The following is a 24,895-nucleotide window of genomic DNA, read 5'->3' on the forward strand; positions in this document are numbered from 1 at the left end:
TACTGACTTCTTAAGAATCTATCAGATTGGAGCACAAAACACTGCACTTTGAATTACCTTTAAGCATGATAATGATTATGGGTATGCACCATCAAGTCATTTTTGACTCCTATCGACCACACAGATAGATTTTCTCCAGGGCTTTAAGCATAAAAAATGGAAAAAATAGACATGTCTTACCTACTTTCATTGTAGCTGGGTTTCCCGCCCACCAGTATTGGTGTCTCTTCTGCTTTAAAATTACTCATCTACATGCACTACAAGAAAGGCAATACCTCAAAAGATATTCTTTATTGGAAAGTCTGAAGCAGGTTTCATATAAATTACATAGCCACCGCCCCAAAATAAATGTCCTCCCCACATCGACCCCCTTCATTTGACTGAAGATGAATGGTCAGTGAAGAAAAGAACACTTTTTTAAAGCAAATCATAAAAATAATCCAAGCCTTGGCCCAATTCCCAGATAGCGATTCCTGTGCCCAGTTGCTTTGCAAGTTCTAACCGCAGTTGAATGGACTGCAAAACACAAGAGAAACATTATGGATTATTAATTTTGCTGAATATACTCTTTAGGGATTGATTGATGGTTTGGGGGGAGAGGTTCACAGAAACAAAAAAAAAATCACATATCATAAACAGCTTTCATTTATTATCAGTACAAACCGTTAAATGAGCTACAACTTCTATAAATTGCCAGTTAATAATCTGACAATTTATTCCTTGACAGAGGAAATGTAGCTACTCTATTTTACTAATAAATGTACATGAGTAAAATAGCTTCGTGTTTTGAATAGAGATGCATGCATCGATCAGTTTTGCCATCTTTCTGTTTATTTTTTTTTCCTCTTAAGTTTCTTCTGTTCCAATTCCACTGCACTAATTATACTTTTTAAAAAGTTTCCAACCATACATATTTCTGTGTATATGTTTCCCTGTCATATGCATTTTATGCTCAGAGAGCTGCATCACAAAATAATGAGAATTTAGAAGTGCACTGGATAAAATGTTATCAAAATGCAAACTAAATTCTCTCCAGTTCCTAGTTATGGTGCATCCATTCCATTAAAATTAGATTAGTATACCTTCAAAGTTGGGTAGAAGACTATATGCTTGTTTCCTTTACTTCTGCAGGAGGCACAAGGAAAAAAAAGAGAGAAAGAAATAGTGTAGTTAATATATCATTACATAGATTGATACTCCAGTGACAAATACATCTGCTATTTTCCCCCTGCAATGTATTTCCTTCCACAAAACCAGAGGATAGGATTGAGGTAGGAGACTGAGCACGCAACTGAGAGAGAGAAAAAGAATATAGGACAATGTGTGTGACTTGAGTACAACTTATAATAAGCAAAGTAATTAACGGCATTCTACAATTTGGAATTATGCATTTAATGTATAAGATATTATTTTAAACAATGCATATGGTAGTGGTTTTCTTAGTTTTTCTTTACTTAGCCTGGATTTCTTGCAAAGCGGAGACAGATACATTTTTCCAGCTGAGATGTTTCTCAAATAAAGTGCTTCAGCCTTTCTGATGGGAAAAGGATTGAAGGTAGTCAAAACTTCCTCAAGCAAAATATCAAAAGGGAAAGAATTCACTGTGCTTTTAAAACAAGTCAACCTTTGTCTAAATCATTCTATTTCTTTTAATATAGAATGGGAAATGAGAGGAAATCACCACTTACAACCATCCAAGAAGGATGGGTATGGAATGCAAAGTTTTCTGAAAAAGTCATTCCTAATATCCCAGAGCACTGCTGAACATTTGACTTCTTGGCTCTTAAGCCTTTAACATAGGGGCCTACAATTTGTTCCCAAAATCCCACGTTGGGGCCAAATTGCAATGAAGAAAACAATGTATTCCAGCAGGGAAACGCTACCCAGATTTATTTATTTGATCACCCCTCTTAAGCACAACTCTGGTTGACTCACAACAACAATACAATCCAGTAACATGAGAAACCACAAAAGCATAACATCATAAAACAAAAACCTGGTGCCTGCTTATCCCTTTACAATGTCCTACTGTCAACCCTGAAGCTGATCTGGCCGAAGCCATCTTGAGGCTTCAGTGCTGCCACACTGGAACAAGGGATAGGAGGGGGGATTAGAGATAGCTGGGGTTGTGTAGTCAAAATAAAATACTTTCTCTTGGGAACCAAGGACGTTCTCACACCTGGACCGAGGAAGGAGGAGTGATATCACCAGACCAGCGGACGTTGCCTTGATTGGGCCATGTGACTCATTGTTTGGGGTTGAGGGGAAAACTTTTAGTTTTAATTTAAACCAAGGGGCCCCTCAGAGTTGATTTTCACCAGATATGTGCCAATATGATATTTCCAGTAAAACTATTCTTTGAGGAATCAACCTGCCTTGGAGTTTTTGCTTGCGATGGACTTACAACCGTTTCAGATCTGGATCAGGAAACCATTCTGGACTGAGTTTATTTCCTTGAAAAATAGGTGTGAGTTTAGTTCTGTTTTCTCATAAAATAAAACCTTGAGAATAAAGTAATATATCTTTTGAGTTTAAAGGAAATTTTAAATCCAGTTGTCAACAAAAAGAATTATTAAATGTGTTAACATCCAGCTCTCATATAATAATGGGATTAATATGAACAAGTGTTAGTACCTTCATCTCCAATAAAATCATCTTATTGTTTTTTTACATGATCAACACGTACTTAACATCTTATTGGTAAAGGTTCTACTATTTATCCAATTTCTTAAACACAAATCTTTTTGTATTGTTTGAAACTTTTAAAGTAAACAAGATGTTTTATTTCTCTACCTTCAGTCAAAAGGTCATTCCGCCATGAATTTAGATTGTTCGTCCGTCGCCTTCGACAAGACCTAAGTTTAACTCATAGAATCATCTATTGTAATGTCCTTCCTGTTAAAGACTACTTCAGCTTTAATTGCAATAATACAAGAGCAACCAACAGATTTAAACTTAATATCAACCGCTTTAATCTATATTGCAGAAAATATGACTTCTGTAACAGAATCATCAGTGCTTGGAATACTTTACCTGACTCTGTGGTCTCTTCCCATAATCCTAAAAGCTTTAGCCAAAAACTTTCTACTATTGACCTCACCCCATTCCTAAGAGGACCATAAGGGGCGTGCATAAACGAACAAATGTGCCTACCGTTCCTGTCCTATTGTTTTTCTTTTCTTCTTCATATACATATATATATATATATATATATGTCTTTGGTTGTTCGGGTTTTCTCCCGTGTAAAATTGGAAGTGTCTTGGCGACGTTTCGACGAAGTCTCATTCGTCATCTTCAGGCTTCAGCTTCGTGCTTCTGGGAGCAATGTGTGATCGCAGCTGTTTCTTCCTTAGACTTCGTCAAAACGTCGCCAAGACACTTCCAATTTTACACGGGAGAAAACCCGAACAACCAAAGACCTATATACAAACACCCGTGAAAACCTCAGAAAACATATATATATATATATGCTTATACCTCCTAATATTTACTTATATATATGTTTATATACTATATAATCTTTTTGTATGATACATATATTGTTGTGACAAAATAAAATTATATATATATATATATATATATATATGCTTATACCTCCTAATATTTACTTATATATATGTTTATATACTATATAATCTTTTTGTATGATACATATATTGTTGTGACAAAATAAATAAAATAAATAAAAAAATAAAAAAAAATAGATTGTTCAACAGCAGTTTTGCATTTATTGAATTTAATGAACAATAAATAATAACAACTCACTTTTTATATTCCAAGTAGTGTTCAGCAATTTTTTCAGTCCAGACTAATTTAGGCTTGTGCTCTTTTAATATTTCAATATATCTAAAAAAGATTTTGTAAAAAAAAAGTATGAACATTTTGGAATTCAAAGATTTTCCTTTGTATATAGTTATTTAACACCAGATAAAATCTTCCAGCACGCAATATATAATGCATGCTGTTCCATTGCATTAGCTCTATCACCACATGGCTGCACATTCCAATCAACTCAGGAATAATTTGCTCATTATGTTTTTTAAAAAAATATTACTCCCATTGTAAAAAACAAAACAAAAAAACATAGCCCTGTAGCATGGGAAACATTTTGCTATTTATTCCTCCTTTCATTAAATATCCTCTATTTCTGCAAGTATTTAGTTATTTCTTCTTTTCATAGTCCCATTTTAGCTCTTTTATTGTTAAATGAAAAAGCATTGCAGTGTTTAAGCTATTTCCATAATCCTGTGGTTTTACTTCAACACTGGGTAATATGTTTATCTAAGATCTTTACAAATTGCTATCTTATGCTCACACTCTATCCAGCTATAATAAAATCTAATGGATGACCTCTTCTTTCTCTTTAATTCCAAGATGTTCTTCAGAGTGGATGGCCTTTATACTCTGCCCTCTATAGTATTAAAATGTCAGCAAATATTCTCTGAAGGTCAATAGCATTTGCTTATGACAAAATTCATCATTATTAACTTTCACATTCGCCTTTGTTTAAACTGTTACCGCTTTCCTTTCTCTATCCTCTCTCTGGGAAGCTGAAGATACACAATACGCTTGGTTCAAGAAGCAGTGTTTCGAGAAATTGTGGAGTTTAATGAATGAATGAAAAACCTTACTCTAACAATACAGGTATATCTCTTAAGAGGTTCTAGGAAAGCCAGGAAGTACCAAGAAAATATAGTGCAGCATTAATATCTGGGGCTATTTAATTGTCAGAGCATTTCTTGACAGTGAAATACAACTCTGGAGGTGATCCCATTTCAATCCTTCAAATCCCAAAATTGGGAGGAAAGGTTGAGCTGGTTGTCCAAATCTCTGACACAAGGTGTGACTTTGTGTCAAAGGTGATTTTTTTTCTTCAAAAGGCAACTTGATTTCTTTTTCCTTGAAGAGGAGGAAGAAAATGTTTTGCTTTATGAGCCGTGGTGGCACAGTGGTTAGAGTGCAGTACTGTAGGCTACTTCTGCTGATTTGCCAGCAGTTCGACTCTCACCAGGCTCAAGGTTGACACAGCCTTCCATCGTTCTGAGATCAGTAAAAGGAGGACCCAGATTGTTGGGGGCAATATGCTGATTCTGTAAACCACTTACAGAGGGCTGTAAAGCACTAGGTGCTATAAGTCTAGGTGCTATTGCTTCTTGTAGAAAAAATGTGTTGCCTTTTGAATAAAAAAACACTTTTGAGACAACTATGACCTGGATGACTGAGAATCTTCACAGACATTAAGCTGTGGGCTTTCCTCTCTTGAGCTCAGGCTGAGATTCGTCATTAAGCTGTCCACATTCAAAATGCTAGAAGAATTCCAGAAGAACACAGCTAACGCTGCTTCTTGTTCCAAATTGCTGTTGCATTGCAAACTCAACCCTTCTTTCCAGAGCAGGGATCTCCAACCTTGGCAACTTTACGACTTGTGGACTTCAACTTGTGGAGTTGAAGTCCACAAGTTATAAAGTTGCCAAGGTTGGAGATCCCTGCTCCAGAGGATTGGCACTGGTACTGGGCAAATAGAGGACAATCTTCCACCTAGTCTTTTTTTGTTGTTATTTTTTCTCATCTTTGAACTTTCAAGATCAGATTTTGTTTTCATGTACTATTTCAAGGCCTTGCCTTGAACAAATTTCAGAGAAATAGTTTTGTTATTGGGAACCAAAAGCTCTGGTTATTCAGGCTGAGCAAATCTGCAGATCTCTCCTCGTTTCTACACGAACTACTTATTTTTCACTTCACTCTAAATCATCCCTACAATCAACGTAAGATATGCACAGTAGAAATTTTCTACTTGTAATTATATACAGAGCAATCAACCTTAACCATATATTTTACTAAACTTCTCTTTCCAGTCTAAAGAAAGTAAACTGATTTCCATCAAATAATAATCAGCTTAGCTCATCCAAAATTTCAACTGATACTATGAATATCTTTGCAGAAATGGAAAACTGCAGGGTTTTTTTAAAAACCGCAGGCTTATTTTCCAAAAACATAATTCTAAGAAGAACCAAAGTTTTTATAATTGATGTTTGAAGCCATATTTACATGAACCTACTATGCTATCTATTGATACAACAATGTAAAGATAATATAATTAAGGTCCTCTGCATGACCAACATCACTGTTGAAAGCAAAAGTAAAGGCAGAAAAACAAGTACCAGTTCAGTAATATTGATGGTATTCTTCCTATACAACATTGCTCTTTCTCCCAAACCTGTACAAATGTCTTTGTATTATCCACCAAGGAAAAGGATTATTGTTGTTTGAAATTCATTCAAACCTATGAACTTTGGCAAAGTGGACAGGGTTCTCTAGGAGATCATTTCTAGCTTCTGTACGTTGATCTCTAGCCCAACTACTTACTTTGATTGCCAGAGAGGAGATAGAATTATACTGTAATGAATGTCTCTTCAGATGTGTGTGTGTGGGGGGGTTTTATGATGCAATTTCAACAAGAGGCTATTGTTCAGCCCGGATAGCAATAGTAATAGCACTTAGGCTTATATATACTCCATAGTGCTTTAGAGCTCTAAGCGGTTTACAGAATCAGCATATTGCCCCCAACTATCTGGGTCCTCATTTTACCGACCTTGGAAGGATGGAAGGCTGAGTCAACCTTGTGCCGGTCAGGATCAAACTCCTGGCTATGGGCAGAGTTAACCTGCAATATTGCATTCTGCACTGCACCACCACAGCTCTGTATATTCTTGAAAATTGATGGTGATGGTGAAGTCATTACAGAGACTCCCTCTGGAAGCAGATTATATGAGCTCCTTGCAGTGTGGTTCCATGCCTTAGGCTGTGATCACTTCTTCTGGATAACCTGCATCAGGACCTTGATTGGGGGGCGGGGGGAAAAGTAGCCCCCTTGATGGATCTGTGGCATTCAGTAACATTGATTAAGATTCAAAAACAGCTCCACATTTGGCTTTAAATAGGGTGGCATCGAAAGAGCAAGTACACGATCTGGGAAGTGAGGGGAATCCTCTGGATTTGCGGCACTTAACTGAAACAAGTAAAAGCCATTAACAGTAGAGCTATTCTGCAAAGCGTCTGGCACCTCAGTTCTGACTTTTCCTGGACCACAACATTTTTGCATCAATAACCCTTAGGTTTATCCCTTGCACTGGGATTACTGCAGCTAATCATATAAGCAACTGATCCTCAAGATGATTCAGAACTAAAATTGGTAGAGCAAAGTAACATACATTTGCACGAATTGCATTCGCTAACGGTAGGCTTTTTGTGCAATTCAAGGTACTGGCTGTCAGGTATAAAGAGCCCCAGCTGGCTCTTTAGGAAAGAAAGACACTTGACTCCATCAGAAGGTTACAAGGCTCTTTTACTAGAGACAACTGGATGCAGCAAAAGCAAGGCCAGATCTGAAGAAAACCCACACAAATTGCTACATTGTTCCAAACCCTTAGCCCTCCCCTCTTTGACCAGTTTGTCTGTTCCCAATAGGATGGTGGCATGTTTTGAGAACAGGACACTTTGAGAAGCAGTTAAGATTTCATTTGCAGGTCCTGGACACCCAAAAATCCTTGAAGGTGGGCCAGATGAAACTGGTTCACACCTCTGCTTCCTGACCAGGCTAGACTCCTCCACTCCATCCCTCTTTTACAACAGGCCCCTTTCCTCCCATCCCACCCCTTCCATTTCAGGATTGTGGCAGGCTGCAGCACAAGCGATGGGGAGGGCAGTCTGACACGTTCGTGGTTTGTGTAAGAGTGAAGAGCTTTCCAAAAGGATACGATAAGACTGCTGGCAATTAAAGAATGAATGAGTGAGTGATCAAGAATATTATTACTTCATGTTATGCATTTGTGCTCTCCTTTAAGGTGTTCACTTTGTTTTAAGATGCCTAGAACTGTTTGGTGAGTCAGTAGAGTACAAGTAAAGAAAACAAACAAAATAAAACAAAAAAAGAGAATATTAATTACTGGAATTCCATAAGGAATCCATAAGGGCCCAGGTTTCCGTAGAATACAAATAAAGTAGAGTTTTGTACTTTACCTTCTCCATTCAAGAGAAGATGTAACAAATTTATACCATGCTCATCAATTAGAATACTGTAAATCTTGAATTGACTGCCTTTGCTCCATAATTAAAGAAATCTACCATCATACATGGGATTGAGATTACAGAAGGGAAGCCATCTTTTACTTGGAAGTAAGCTATGTTCCTGTTTCCGACATTACTCTTGAAACCACTTCCTTCTGCTGTTTATATATGCCTTATTTAGCCTCTACCACCTCAGACCAAGGACATATTCTTCCAGCTTCCTTAAACTCTGAAAATGGGTATCTTGTAGCATCTTCATCTTCTATATCTAGTCAAAGCAAATTGAACAAATGCCCTTTTTTGTTAACTTTTTAGTATTGCAATTGGTATGCCATCTACTTAACAGACTCCAGGGCACAGATCAATGTCTTTAGGGAGGGAGAATAAACTGAAGCAAAAAAAAAAACATGTTTCCCATCTTCACTCATACATTAAGGCATTGCGGGCAATGAAAAAGAGCTAATAGCAAAGCTCATTGACAGCTTACTATGATGTTGACAAAAGTTTTCTGAATCTGGGCCAGTTATCCTAGATTTTTCAGAATATGAACTTGAGATGACTCAGTGATAAAACTAATACTTTATCTTGTCTTGCCTAAGTAGGTCTATTACCGCTTCGCCTGTAAATTCAAATTCCCGGGATAAAAGACCAGACCCAGATTAGCTTGGGAACAGACATTTGTTTTATTGTCATTACAGAAGTGAGCTATTATTATACATAACATAACATTTTATTTTATTTATAACATAAACTTATTGCATGTGCAATACTTCACCAAGTATGTAACAGAACAGGTAAGATGCACCTGCTGAGGGAGGAAGGTAGCTTTGGAGTTGCCACTAGTTCTCCATAGAGACAGGAAATATGGTGGCAGATGTGGGTAAAAGAAAAACAATCTAAGTAGGTAAGAGGCTGTTCCTTTTTATAGACATACCTGATTCCCAGAGTGTATTTTATAAGCATCTTTTAGCCCTTCACTCTGGATCTGATGCTGCTGAATATCAAATCATTAAAGAAACCTCTCCAGCACAAGTTGATATGTGTTACTGAATCAGAGATGGTTGGAGCTTCTGGGAATTTCCTTTTTCTATTGAAAGATTAAAGTGGCAGATAGTCTCTATGTATAGATAGAGAAAAAATGTTTGAGAGGAAATAGCTGTATAATTTACAAGTGGGAGAAGGCTGCTTTAAACAAAAAAATATATGCACATGCACTTCTATACATACGTGCTTTGTTACTATTTTATGTTTTTCTTATATTGCAGAGGCACTAATCTTTACAATGGATTTCAGAAACGCTTCCTCCTCCTCTTTACAAGTCTTATCTTGCCTCAGTTTTGATTTCACATAGTTACTCTGATTCATTTATATTGATTAGAGATGAAGACACAAGGTTAGCAAAAAAGGAACACTCCTCTTTAAATATTTGACCCAAAGAAAATTACTAATCCAGCCAGATCCATAAAACAGCACACACTGTAATGCATTTAGAATGAAAGGCAGGGCCCATAAGATAAAGGATTTATTATTGTTGGATGCACGATTTATACAAGATGGGTATGAAAAATGCTCAAGTTCTATAACATTCTGGGAAGTCAGTAATTGACAAAGGACACAGTAATTTAATAACTATGCATGGCTTCAATTCTCAGCAATGGAAAATATTTCAATATAATTTTTATGGCAACCAAAGGTGAAACATACAGGCCTATATTTTCAGCTCTCACCCATTTTCTTCTTCTTCTTTTTCTAGAAACTTTTATATCTTCTTCCCAACTATTTTATGGCCCAGTAATGGGGAAAAAATAATCATATAAAAAAAGAAACTGATTCCACATTGTTGATAAAGCGTTGTCATCAATGTTTTTTGTTTCCTCAAATAATCCCGGGATTATTCTTTAACAAGTTTCCTTAGAATTCTCAGGGTTAATTTACAGCTCTCTTCAGGGCTGTCCATAAGGAATAAAAATAAAACACAACATGGAGCCACAATGGGAAAAAGGGGTGTTATATGGCATCCCACATAACAAGGGGTAAAGTTTCAACCACGTAGTCATGCTATGATTGTGGCTTTTTTTGAGATCTCCCATGCAAGCCCCTGCCTAATTTGTAGATTCACAACTGGAAAGCAACACACCCTACTACTTATTTTTCCCCAAAATAAAACCCTGTTTTATATTTTTTTGAACCCCGAAATAAGCGCTTGGTATTATTTTTGGGGCGGTCTTATTATTTTGCGGTGCGTAAAACACGACAGGGCTCCTCTTGCCATTTTACTTGATTTCCAGCTCTGTCTCCCTAACCCTAACCAGAGGAAATGGCGGAGACCAGCTGCGCATGCGTTTAAATATTTTTGAGGAGGACTTATTTTCAGGGGGGGGGAGGGGGTTATTTTAGCGTATGCGCTCAAAAGCCTGATTGGGCTTATTATAAGGAGATGTCTTATTTTTCAGGAAACAGGGTGTATTTACTTCTTAAATACCTATTTCAATACTAAAGCACTTGACCTGCATGCAATACATCAGTGTTTCTCAATCTTGGCATGTTGAAGATGTGTAGAATTAAACTCCCAAAATATTGGCTGCCTGGGGGATTCAGCAAGTTGAAGTCCACATATTATAGGTAGTCCTCAATTTACAAACACAATTGAGCTTCAAAATTTCTACTGCTAAGCAAGACAGTTGTTAAATGAGTTTTGCCCCATTTTAAGATCTTTCTTGCAATAACTGAATCACTGGCAATTGTAAGTAATAACTAACATGGTTGTTAAGTGAATCTGGCTTCCTCATTGACTTTGCTTGTCAGAAGGTCGCAAAAGCTGATCACATGACCCCCTGCGACACTGCAATCATCATAAATGTGAGTCAGTTGCCAAGTGTCTGAATTTTGATCACGTGATCCTGGGGAATGCTGTAATGGTCGCAAGTGTGAAAAATGGTCATAAATCACTTTTTTTCACTGCTGTTGTCACTTTGAATGTTCACGAACTATTGTAAGTCAAGGACTACCTGTACTACCCTTCGCAGAGGATTAACATTTGTTTCTTTCATTTTATATGTATTCTTTACTGCAAAGTATTCCTAAAAGCACACAGTCTGGGTGGACAATTGTGAAACTTTTTTTTGTTAAGAGATCTTCATTCGTTCCCCACTGTACAGGGACACCATAATAAATGATACAGTATATGACATTTAACTTATTGAGTAAACAGCATGAAAATAAGATCAGTTGCCCTTTCAACAAACTAACTTAATGATTCAGAAGTTCTACCAAAGAACAGGAATTCAACACCAATCTTACAAAAGTACCATTTTTATCTAAATACTGAACAATTTTTTTTAACCTAATCAATGACCATATAATTATTGATCTTTATAACCAAAAAATCTAAAGTACATATACAGCGCTTGTGTCTTATTAATATCCACACCTGGATTTCTTAAGATATTTCCACACATCCACCATTTTCACCGTCTGATCCTTGCAAAGCAGTTTGAAACCAGCCTACGCTCCTCAGTGCTACCCATCTGAAAATGCAAGGAAGGAGCCCTGTTGTCACACAGTGGTTAGAATGCAATACTGTATTGCAGGCAAATTCTGCCCACAGCTTGGAGTTGTATCTTGACTGGCTCAAGGTTGACTTAGCCTTCCATCATTCCGAGTCAGTAAAATGAGGACCCAGATTGTTGGGGGCAATATGCTGACTCTGTAAACCACTTAAATAAGGCTGTAAAACACTATGAATAAGTCTAAGTTCTATTGCCTTTGCTATAAATTATGATAGTCCTCATTTAGCAACCACAACTAGGACTCACAACTCAATTGCTAAAATTAAGTCGTTGCTAAGTGAAACTCCAATAGTGCATACGGTCTTGCTTTAGCTTTCTTTTGTTTTGCAGACCTTTGAAAGTCGTAAATGGGAAAATTGATTGTAAAATAATATTGAAACATTATTAAATGAGGCAGTCACTAAATAAGGACTGCCTGTGATCAATTCTCTTCCAAGCTGTGCAAAAATGTTATTCAGTGCCCCATCCTCACAGTTTAGCGTTTAGAGAAAAATCTCCTAAGGAAGAAAGGAAAGAAAAGGAAAGAAATAAATTAGTACTTTTCCTTTACATCTGTGTTGTTAGTCTGGACAACTATGAGAGATGGCAGTTTGAAAAGTAAGGGACAGAAAAGAAAAGAAAGAGAGAGAGAAAATGAGAAAAAGAAAGAAAGAAAGAAAGAAAGAAAGAAAGAAAGAAAGAAAGAAAGAAAGAAAGAAAGAAAGAAAGAAAGAAAGAAAGAAAGAAAGAAAGAGCCACCATATAAAAACACAAACACTTACCAAGCCTGGCAACCAATTGGTTTTCCCAGTCTTTCTAATCAATTATACTCAGAAGCTCTAGGAATTCCATTTTGAAATATAACTGACTTTCTCCAGGCTAGTTTGACTATTTCTTTATTCTTTATTGGACAAGTGTGATTGGACATTCAAGAAATTTGTCTTTGAATGGATAAGCTCTCAGTGTACATAAAAACTATAAGTGATAAATCATGATCACAGTCATCATAAAAAGACATTCATAAAACATAAGATACAAAACTTAGTGATAATCATGGGATACTAAATAAGCAATCAACATAAATCATACTAGGGAACTAAATAAAACAATATAAATCGTAACAAGCAACAAAATTTTAGTCATAAGTAGAAAAGGAGATAGGTAATAGGAAAGATGAGAAGAAGAATAGTAATACAGCATTACTAAATAGTTTGACAGTGTTATGGGAATTAGTTGTTTGGAAGAATGATGGCATAAGGGAAAAAACTTGTGTCTAGTTGTTCTGTTGTGCAAAGCACTATAGCGTTGTTTTGAGGGTAGAAGCTGAAACAACTTCTAGAACCAGCTCATTAGCAAACATGGTCACTAGCCACGGTCATCCCTAACTTCAAAAAGGGTGAGCCCAGCCCAGTTGATAATTACAGACCAATCTCATTATGTTGTGTCATCTGCAAAGTCCTGGAATCAATCATAAACTAATCCATTACCCTCTACTTAGAGACTTAACCTACTCTCTAACAAGCAATTTGGCTTTAGAAAAAAATTGTACTGCAATCTGCAACTATTACACTGCAAAAACATATGGACTTCAAAACTTGACCAGGGTAAATCAATAGATGCAATTTATATAGACTTCTGTAAAGCCTTCGATTCATATGGCATTTCCAGATTCCCGCATAAGTGGATAGCTGCGTCCCTATCAAACAGGCAGCAAGTAGTCAATCTAGGGAACGTCTTATCTAACCCTGCACCTGTTAACAGCAGTGTCCCCCAGCGTTTTAGGACCCACACTCTTTATACTTTATATAAATGACCTTTGCGATCATATCATAAGCAACTATGTTCTCTTTGCAGATGATGTAAAACTATTCAACATCACTGACAATGCCTCTACCCTACAAAAAGATCTTGACTATGTGTCAGAATGGTCAAACAATTGGCAACTCCAAATCTCAACCAACAAATGCTCTATCTTACACACTGGCAAAAAAAAAAAATCAGAACATAAAATACAAGCTGGACGGATACAACCTTTGTGCTTTGCACAACAGAACAACTAGACACCCTCACTCTGTCAAAGACCTTGGAGTACTCATCTCAAATGATCTAAGTGCCAGATCTCACTGTAACAGCATTACTTAAAAAAGCATTAAGAGTTGTTAACCTAATCTTGCATAGCTTCTTCTCTGGTAATATTGAACTGCAAACTAGGGCATACAAAACTTTTGCCAGATCAATTCTTGAATACAGCTCATCTGTCTGGAACCCGCACTGCATATCGGACATTAATACAACTGAATGAGTCCACAGATATTTCACAAGAAGAGTCCTCCACTCCTCTGCTTGCAACAAAATACCTTATGCCACCAGACTTAAAATTTTGAACAACTTAGAACTTCGCCGTCTTCGGTCCGACCTACGCATAATACATAAAATCATCTGCTACAATATCCTCCTACCTGCCAATGAATACTTCAGCTTCAGCCAAAACAATACAAGAGCACACAATAGATACAAACTCATGGTAAACCGATCCAAACTAGACTGCAGAAAATACGACTTCAGTAACAGTTGTCAACACCTGGAATGCACTACCTGACTGTGGTTTCTTCCCCAAATCCCCAAAACTTTAACCTTAGACTGTCTACTGTAGACCTCACCCAGTTCCTAAGAGGTCTGTAAGAGGCATGCATAAGCGCACCAGCATGCCTACTATCCCTATCCTAATGTTTTCTTTTATTCATATCCTTTACATGTATTTATAATTATGTTTACACCTGTATCTGTCATAAAATACATGCTTGATGAAATAAAATAAATAAATAAATAAAATAAAAATAAAAACTATTTTTATAAAATATTTGCAGATTCTTGCAACTTTTCTCCTCAGGCTAGGCAAAGAGAGGACAGAAATTCTATCTGTTTTCCCCTTTGCCGAGGCTGTCAGCTGACTTACAAACAAGCTATATTGCTTGGGAGGTTTCAAGTAACTACTTTGCACCAGGACTCATCCGAGGTCAGGAGCTGGAACCCAGGAGAGATGAAGGCGTCTACCAATAGGGAAATAGATGGCCCAAAAGTTCTAAGAGCATTGCGGATTTTCTCGTTTGCAATAAATCAGTGCAGAGAAGAGCTAATTCAGCCCTTGAAATGAACCAACTTCATCTGCTCAAGCAGAACTATTTTGAACTGGCAGAAATTCTTTGTGTGGAAATGATCTGGGGGCTATTTTTTCCCCCTTATCCAAAATTCAGAGTTACAGTGACCATGGGTCACCTGGTGGTCTTTGAGGCAAATACTGATCAGATCTGAGTCTGCTTAGTGTTTGAGATCAGTTAAGGTCAGCAATGTGCTGCTGTCTATTCTGTCTCTAGCTTTTAATTTTACTTATTTAAAGGAACAGCGTGGTTGGGCATAGAAAAAGCATCAAGAAAAACTGACCTTGTACCCACATGTTGTTATACTGTATACACATACAGAGTTTCTCTTGGAAGTGCTCTTAGGAAGCGACGACTTTCCAAAAACCAGAAATTTTAACTGAGCATCTATAGTGAGGTACAAATTTAATTAGTTTAACTGTCCATACAAGTAATATAATATTTTGGACTATGTTTGGGTTTTTCAAAGAAACGTTTTATATATACATGTATGCATATGCATGTTAATTATAACTGTTTATATATCATATAGAGATTCACCTGACATTACTAATGTGCATGGATTCATAGCACATCTTTTTCATCCACGCATCCTTGCAGTCTTCCTTTTTCATGTAAATTTCTCCAATTCATATTTCAGAAAGCTAAATTTCCCGTAGGACTGCTATTAAATTACCCTTTACGCGCATTTCACTGCCCCCCCTCATTTTTATCTAATTTTCAGGAGTAAACTATTTTTCATAAACGTTTTTATGCAAACATTTTTTTTTAGCTGAAGAAAGACAAACAATGGTGAGCTCCATCTGCGTTGCTGTCTGTGCGTAGTGCGGTTTGTTTTGACAGATACTACATTTGACAGCTGCCCATTTGCTAAAGTTATATCCAGTATTTCTTCAAACAGCTCAGGGAGGCAATGCAGCAAAGATAGACTTAATCTCCATCCACAGTTTAAAGCAGGGACAAGCAAAACTGATGCTCTCCAAATGCTCTGGACCAGCTAACAGTCATTGCAGTCACCTTGGCTAACGGCAAGGGATTGTTGCTACCAGAGTCTAAAAAAGGGGCTGGACCTGGCCGGTGGGGTTCTTAGATCTGGCCCGCAGGGCTGCCTTGGAAACAGCAAAGGACGGGCCCATGATGGCTCTGCCAGTGAAAACTCTTTTCGCTGGCAGAGGGTTGCAGGAAGCCGTTGCAGCCAAAAAGGGAGCTCGGGAGCCCATTTCTGCTGGCAGAGCACTCAGGTGCCCCCAACACAAGTGACATCAAACTGAAGTGACACACTCACCCTGGCCAAGCCCACCCAAGGTCAGATACAACCCTGATGCGGCCCTCAGTGAAATTAAGTTTGACATCCCTGGTCTAAAACATCAGGGTAGCAGCAAGATGCCCCTTTAAAGGTTGTTAATTGTCTCAGTATGCAATCATAATGGCATCAGGGTCAAGTAATGGAAAATTTAAAATCATTAGAACAATTGAAATGTTTTGATATTACTATATGTGATGAAGTTTTGACAATTTCACCCTCAAGCTCTCACTCAAGCATACTGAAAACTCAAAAGATTGGATAATATTAAAGAGTCCATCCATTAAAAATATTTCATGTAGGGACTGGGAGAGAACCATTGTAAGGTTATTGGCTTTAAATCAGAAATGTTGTCCATGTTGCCAGCCTCTAATTTAAAGAATCCAGGGACAGTTCAAAACAAACATAATAGTAGGACCGGGCCTGTTTTTATTTAAAAAAGCAATATTCTTATGTATTCATGCAGATTTTTTTATCTGTAAAAAAAAAAAAGGCCCTAGCCCCCTGATTAGCTGATTATTCAGGCCTGAAAAATTGTGTTGTAGTGTTGTAGATTCTTAATTTAAATTTTAATTCCTTCGGCGGTGGAAATACAGCTCCCTCTAGTGCATAATTGCTGCAAGTAATTTTGAGAAATTTACAAAGTGCTAAATTTCCTCATAGATAAAAAAAGTTCACTAGGAAACACACTTTTATAATTCATCTCCCATGTAACCTACCTTGGCTTGCATCATTTGCTGAATGAAGGAAGAGCAGTTTCAGGGGGCAGCGGCTCAACAGGATAAAATTCAGTTTATAAACTGAATGATGTTATAAACTGTTGTCCAGGTTACGGCCATTCATTCAGCAACCACTTGGATTTACGATAACACTAAAGGGATGTACAACCCATGCCTGAAGTTATAGCTATTGCAATGCCCCCTTGGGTCATGTGGTCAAAACTTGCAGCTAACCCACACTTATAACCGTGGGGTGCTGCAACTCCCCTCACATCCCTATCCTCCCCCCCCACCCCATCTATGCCCTTCTGGCTGCTCTCCACAGCAGTAGTACCGTTTCCCCAAAAATAAGACATCCTCTGATAATAAGTCCAATTGAGCTTTTGAGCACATGCGCTAAAATAAGCCTCCCCCCCGAAAATAAGCTCTCTCCGAAAATATTTAAACGCGGAGCTGGAAATCAGGTAAGATGGCAAGAGGAGCCCCATCTTGCTCCACACACCCCAAAATAATAAGGCCTCCCTGAAAATAATGCCAAGCGCTTATTTCGGGGTTCAAAATAATATAAGACAGGGTCTTATTTTCGGGGAAACGTGGTACTAGTTGGCAACACTGGAGTGAAGGCTGAAGCAGAAGCCAGGGACCTTCAGCAGTTTCAGCCAGCTTCTCCTGCATCCAGGCTTCTAATTCAGCTCCAGCACTTCTGTTGCCACTGAGAAATGCTGCCTTAAGCTATACTGGAGCCACCCCTCCCCCATCTAGTTTCCCCCACCACCCTGCTTGCTAGAGCCCTGCTGTGCCCACCTTTACTGTTTTCCTCTCATTGTTGACAAGGTGTGCCCAGCCTGACCCTATTCTATGGGATCTAGCTTTGGCCACACCAGCCCTTCCTGAGCCCGCTCGCACCATTCTCCAAATTGTGCACCCTATTCTCATGATGCTTTGGAAAGCTTCTGAAGTCTGAACATTGCAAATACAAGGTGCCTACTCTTCTCCAAATAGTTTGCCAGTTCTTCCGAGAGATTTGAATGGTTGGCTCACTTTTCTGTAGTTAAAGAGAAGCTTCTGGCTGTTTTGATGGAAAGAATGGATGGGTTCAGTTCATAGGACATGCTTTCTGGTCTTAAAATTAATTTAGAAACAACCAGTACTTTCCTACCACAGTGCAGCTAGTCGAGGTTGCCTTTGTCAACCAAAACTGTAACTGCATTTTATACACAGTAGCACAAACAGATTTATAACAGATTGATTTTTTAAAATATCCATGAAATCAAGCAATATAATAATCTGAGAATGAAAGAAAGCCAGGATCCATTCTTTTGAGAACGGGGTAAAGTAATTTACCAGATAATCATGAAAAGTGAATCAATAAGCAAGGCTATGGTTGTGTCAGCAAGATCCTGTTGGCATTTCCATAAACTAATCAGGTCCCAGATGTGTAGGCTCAGTTAAGAGCTACATTCTTTGGTTAGAGTTATTGAGCAACTGCGAATGTGTGTTATTCTTTCAAAGCACAAACTTTGTCAACCTGTACTGTACATTTCTGAAATGCATCTAGCTATTTATATCAAAAGATAAAATGCTAATAATGCAGTCCATTGCAAATTATTGGCATCATAATTACAAAGGAAGCACATACACACCCATACACAAAATACAGCAGAAAGCCATATTGGCTGTACTGTGATGTAACTGTTTCTACTTTGCCATTTCTACATCCCCCCACAGGAGACGTATGTGGTTTATGGACTAACATGCAGGCTATTTCATTTTCAGCTAACTTTGCAATCCAATGTTCTTTGTGTGTTGATCAATTCAAATTAATCTATGTCACTCAAAACATATTGTGCAATGGCAAAGCCAGCTAGTTGCAGTTGTGCTCAATAAAGCAGAGACGTCTCAAGTGAAGTGGGTATCAAAGGCAAAATGATTTTTCTGAGTCCTGAATACTTCTGGGATCCAAAAACATTCTACTGTAAGAAAATGAAGATGTTGTAATTACTTAAATGCTATCCCTACAAAGCCAGATCCAAAAAAATTTTATTTTTATTTTTTAAGGAAGGAAAGTGTGAAGTTTGGTGAGTGCTTTAGGTTCTGCTTTTGACATTTGTTCATCATGTTGGGTGCTAAAGCCATTATAGTTTTGTTTTGAATTAAGTATGATGTATTCCTAGTTCCTGAATCCATTTTACTGTCCTTGGCATTTTAATTTTTTTTTTAAAAAAAAAGACTGCTAGTATATTTGGCTTTAGTCAGGATCAAATCTATATTTAATTTTTTTTAGACTAACAAATGTCTATTTTTTAAATGAGCATTTTTGATAACGGTGACATAGGTTTTATTTTTAGTCTGCCAGCAACCAAAATACAGTGCAATTCTCTTATTTTCAAATTAACTATAATTAAGTAATATACTACAAATCAATCTCTCATCACAATGGAAGTTGGCTCCAGTTAGTACATTTAGTAGAATCTTACATATCACTGCAATATCATAATAGGAATTAGCTCCAAGTATTAAATATCCTGCCAGCTATATCTTTAATCATGGTAATTAAACACATTTTGACAAGTGAATTTTGTATGTTGCGATCATCAGAACTTCTTAACTGAGAAAGTTAAGTTAAACTATTTAATACCACTAACAATACTTCTACCCCTCAAAAAGACCTTGACTTTGTTTCCGATTGGTCTAAAACTTGGCAACTCCAAATCTCAAACAGCAAATGCTCAGTCTTACATATTGGAAAAAAGAACCCTATCAAAAGTCACAAGCTTGATGGTCATTACCTTACTGACAACCCCCACCCTGTCAAAGATCTTGGAGTTTTCATATCAAATGACCTAAATGCCAAAGCCCACTGCAACTACATAGCAAAAAAGGCTCTAAGAGTTGTAAACCTAATTTTACGCAGCTTCTTTTCCAAAAACTCTACACTACTAACTAGAGCATACAAAACATTTGCCAGACCTATTCTTGAATACAGCTCATCCGTCTGGAACCCATACCACATCTCTGACATTAATACAATCGAACGCGTCCAGAAATATTTTACTAGAAGAGTTCTTCGCTCCTCCGAAAACAACAAAATACCTTATACCACCAGGCTTGAAATCCTGGGATTAGAAAACTTAGAACTCCGCTGACTTCGACACGACCTGTGTTTAACACACAAAATTATCTATTGCAATATCCTTCCTGTAAAAGACTACTTCAGCTCCAATCACAATGATACAAGAGCAAACAATAGATTCAAACTTAATGTCAACAGCTTCAAACTTGATTGCAGAAAACATGACTTCTGTAACAGAGTTGTTAACGCTTGGAACTCATTACCGGACTCCATATTCTCAAGTCTTCAACCAAAAACTGTCTACTATTGACCTCACCCCATTCCTAAGAGGACTATAAGAGGCGTGCATAAGAGCACAAAAGTGCCTACCGTTCCTGTCCTATTGTTCCCTTCATTATATCAAATTAACATAGCTGTTGCACACTTTTACTTATATATATATATATATGTCTTTTATGATGTGTTGTTTTTTTTATGTTGATGTTTGTGTATACTGTTGTGACAAAATGAAATTAAAAAAAAGCAAGTATGGAAAAGACTTCACACACTCTAATTAATTAATCATGAGATTTTTTTTTTCTTTAAAAACCATTTCAGGCTGTATAGGTAGTCCTCAAATTACAATGGTGCTGGAGCCTGCCTATTATGGTCCTAAGTTGCAACAATAATAAAACATGTGGCTGACTCAATTTTACAATATTTTATAAGGCTGTTGTTAAGTTACCACGTTGTTGCAAGTGCAACTCATTGTTGCTATAAACATTGTTTGCCAAAACCTAGAAGAGCCAAAAAGCATACCCCTGTAAAGTAGATATATCAACATGCAAGATACATGAGAACAGGGCTATCAAATACCAGCCCACGGGCCGGATACATCATGCGCTGGCCATGCCCATGCCTGGTTTAGCGAAGGGGGAAAAAAGTCCTGATACATCACATGACGCCGCCGTGACCCCTGCTTTAGAAGATATTCCCTACTTAGAAGAACCTCTAAAAAATTTTTTTTTTCCCAGTGTTGGAGCATTTACAACTTCTGCAGGCAAGTTGTTCCAATGATTAATTGTTTAACTGTCAGGAAATTTCTCCTTCGTTCTAGGTTGCTTCTCTCCTTGATTAGTTTCCACCCATTGCTTCTTGTTCTACCCTCAGGTGCTTTGGGGAACAGCTTGACTCCCTCTTCTTTATGGCAACCCCTGAGATATTGGAACACTGCTATTATGTCTCCCCTAGTCCTTCTTTTCATTAAACTAGGCATACCGAGTTTCTGCAACCATTCTTCATATGTTTTAGCCTCCAGTCCCCTAATCATCTTTGTTGCTCTTCTCTGTACTCTTTCGAGAGTCTCAACATCCTTTTTGCATCGTTTTTTTACATGTTTTAATATTAGAATATTAGAATATTATTTTATATGTTCTAATATTAGAACATTAAATTAGATCACTACTCTGGTCATAACTAAATTGGAGGGCTACAGGAATTCAAAGAATATATATAGAAATGACAAGTAAAAGATGAAAGATGAGTAAAATAAAATCTGGAGAACACCACAGTGGCCAAATGGTTGAAAGAGGTCAACCTACATTTCTTTAAGGAGCAGCTTTCTGTGATCTCAACCCCCCACCTGTCTTTACAAATGTGGAGGAGATTCTAACACAGGAAGAAGCAATTTCCCTGGAGCCATGGATTACCAAAAACAAAAACAAAAAAACACCAAAACAAACGGAGAAAGCGAAGAAGGAGAGGTAAATGGACAGGGATTCTAATCAAGCTAAGAAATAAGAGAAATAAAACTCCTCTGCTTTCAATTTTCCTAACCAATGTATGTTCACTTGCTAATAAGATGGATGAAATACTCCTCTTAAACAAATACAATTCTGATTTTCACAATTCAGCAATCCTATGCTTCTCTGAAACCTGGTTAAATGAATCAATCGAAGATAGCCGTCTGCATATCTCAGGGTTTCAGATTGAATGCTCAGACAGAATTACAGAAACATCTGATAAAAAGAAGGGAGGAGGCTTATGCTTATATATTAACAATAGCTGGTGTCAGGATTTAACTGTAATTTACAAATTCTGTGACAAAAACTTAGAGACATTAATTATCAACTACAAACCATACTATTCGCTTCGTGAATTTTGAGAAAGTCCAAAGAGCCGAGGTGAGAAGAGATCTTCTTCTAACAAATTTATCTAAGTAGTTGCTAAGAGTTTTCCCCAACTTGATTGCATATAATCAATTGCTCGGTCTATCAATCATTTAATTCATGTTTGCAAACTAAACAGGATTGCATTCAATAACTTGCTATTCTGCTTCATCAAGATATATATCTTGCCATGATTACATCCACTCAAATACGTGTATCAAGTTGTTGTAACTAAAATGACCCATTCTCTTCCAATGAAATTTGGATCAAGTTGTGTGCATCCCTATAGCTTCATTAGGAAGATATGAACAAATAATATGGCTATATATTTTCCTGGAGCATGTCTTGTATGTCTCATATCTCAGTATGTCTTATTCCAATAATCTATCCCACCCGGTCAGGCAGGGTTGCAGATCTTGCTAAAGAATTCTGACTGCAGGATCTAGAAAGAGAGCCTTCTCTGTCGTTGCCCCTGCCCTATGGAATATCTTGCCCCCAGAGGTGAGCAGGTCTCCACTCTTCTGGCCTTAGAGAAAAGAACTGGCTCTGCTAATTGATATGGGGTCTAACAGTGATAGGCACTCCTGGGGATGCTTAGTGACTTGAGAATGCTCTTTCCACCTTTTTAACTTTTATATTTTAATTTGAATAATGTCTATGGAGATTCTCAGTCACCTAGGTCATGGTTGTCCCTAAGGTGTTTTTTCAAGAGGCAACTTGCAAACCACAGGAACCACTCGCATTTTACATTTTCTGGAAATTCTTCCATTCCCCATCAGCCAGTCAGAGCTGAAGAAGCTTCTTGGATGAGAAGCGAATATTTTCCAAGAAAAAAAACCAGAAATTCCAGTTGCCTTTTGAAAACGCACATTTGGAACAATTTTAACAATGTTTTAAATTCTGCTTTTACCTTTGTTTTTAATTATTTTTTTAATTAGTTTTTTTAATTGCTGTGGGTTTTTTATTTGTGTACTGCCTAAAGTCACTAAAAATGGATTCAGATTTGTCCTATGCTGTTCAATATAGACAACTGGCTTTACATTGGTTAATAATCCAAAGTGCTTCATGTTCTGATCCATCTGCACCTAACAGATCTCTCTGGCAACATAAATCAAGATCCCCAAACAAAATCCAGCATGGCTGGGATATGGAAAGAGCTGAGCAAAGGAAGACCACACATGCATGCGCACACACAGACACACACACAGACACACACACATGAAAAAACAAACGTATACAGTGAGAGAGAGAAAAAGAGAGATTTATGAACCATGGATTAGGAGGCTGTGTTCAAATTTATAAAGACATTCTTAATCATAGCTACTTGCAGTATTTCTATTTCTTTGAGAGCACCAATTTTCACCAATTTAGTGCCTTTTTAAAGAAAAATGAAATCACAAGAAAGCAAGACAGACAGAGAATGGTCATGTAAGAAAATATTTCCCAATTTAAAGGGAGAAACTCTTCTGATCTCAAGTTTATGGCTGCACAATTCATTTAGAGATGCAACAAGGAACAGAAGAGATATATTTACCAGCTACTCATAGAGAAAATAGAGTGCAGTAGCAATATATACATTTCCATAAGAAATAGACAGGACATCTTTCATCCGCAGAGGCTTACTCAAAATAATTTAACTGTGGTACCTCTTGAACTTAACTAATTGGTTGCTCAAGTTGCTCTACCACCAAATACATTTTAATAAAATTATGCAATCACGTGTGATAAGCACTAATAACTCTTATGACTTATGTGTCCCAGAGAAATTGCGGAGGCTAATGAACCTTGCTGTTGATTTATATCATATGGGTTAAATCCAAAACTTAGCCACTAGGAATTGATTATTGCTTAATGAATGCAACGCAGCACAAAGGTATTATTGGTGATAAAAATGTAGCAAATTGCATGTCACCAAGAATTTATGTTTTTTTCATTTATGTAAGATTCAGGAAAATTAAGCTTAATACAAAATGAGCATGTAACTTATTATGAATCTATGCAGGCTTTTAATCATTTAACATCCTAAAAACCATTTCATAAGCACTGTTTAATTAATGCTCTCTAAACACCCATTTTTTTGATGAGAAAATAGGCCAAGGGGTTTAATTACTTGCTCAAGGTTACTAAGAGCTGCCAATAAACACGTGCAATGGATCTCTCCCAGGATTTTCATTGTTTTATTCAAACAACAGGAGTTTTGTAAGTCTTGTGCCTTCTGATCTTGAATTAATTCTCTCATACAGTTTTGATTTCATAATATGAATATAACAATTGGACTTTTTTAAAAGGAAGAAATTATATTGATGAACACCACGCTAATTATAAATCAACTTATTTTTAAATGACACTAGTCAAATGTTTAGGCTGCCTAACTTCCAAAGGAGCTGGATAGTTTCACTAACTAAAAATGCAATTTAAAAAAAGCCCTCAGCATGGCATAAGATACAGCTGACAAATGGAGGAAGGCCACAAAAACCACAGCATACCACCATTAAATCGCCATAAAAGAACTCATCTAAATCATCTAGCCTCAAGCCTGGGAAAGCAACCAGATTTTTAAAAGATAGCTCAAAGTCAGACAAGGTAGGAACCATACATCTCCAGAAGGTGCTGTTCCAAAGGGCAGGGTCTATTCCCTGGTTCCCTTGAGAGGACTTGGAGCAGGCTAACCCTGTTGGAGTGATAGATGAGCAGATGCTATAGAAGATAAGTGGTGCCTCAAATAGCTAGAACCTATGCCATGTAGGCTTTACAGGTGATAACCATCACCTTGAATTGTATCTGGAAGCCAACTGGCAATCAACCAACTGGGAGCCAACTAGCAGGGGTCTTACATGAGTTAGTGAGGCTTGACCATCACTGCTTATATCACTGCATTCT

General features: G+C 37.3%; 1 protein-coding gene across 7 annotated transcripts in view; it reads right to left on the reverse strand.

The window, feature by feature from the left end:
- Positions 1 to 276: 276 nt before the first annotated feature.
- Positions 277 to 24,895, reverse strand: part of CHID1 (chitinase domain containing 1) — a 127,689-nt gene continuing 103,070 nt past the window's right edge. For 4 of the 7 annotated variants that reach the window (XM_058157542.1, XM_058157568.1, XM_058157533.1 and 1 more), the window contains 3 exons: positions 3,766 to 3,846; positions 1,083 to 1,125; positions 277 to 516 (listed from right to left, as the gene is read on the reverse strand). In XM_058157542.1, the coding sequence (XP_058013525.1) occupies positions 418 to 516; positions 1,083 to 1,125; positions 3,766 to 3,846 (223 nt within the window). In that variant the 3' untranslated portion in view covers positions 277 to 417. Of the gene's footprint in view, positions 517 to 1,082; positions 1,126 to 2,793; positions 2,896 to 3,765; positions 3,847 to 9,001; positions 9,155 to 24,895 lie in introns of those variants that run through there. The other 3 variants (XM_058157559.1, XR_009152111.1, XR_009152110.1) reach the window with 3 other exon arrangements.

Source organism: Ahaetulla prasina, chromosome 1 (assembly GCF_028640845.1).
Source record: "Ahaetulla prasina isolate Xishuangbanna chromosome 1, ASM2864084v1, whole genome shotgun sequence".
NCBI classification, from domain to species: domain Eukaryota; kingdom Metazoa; phylum Chordata; class Lepidosauria; order Squamata; family Colubridae; genus Ahaetulla; species Ahaetulla prasina.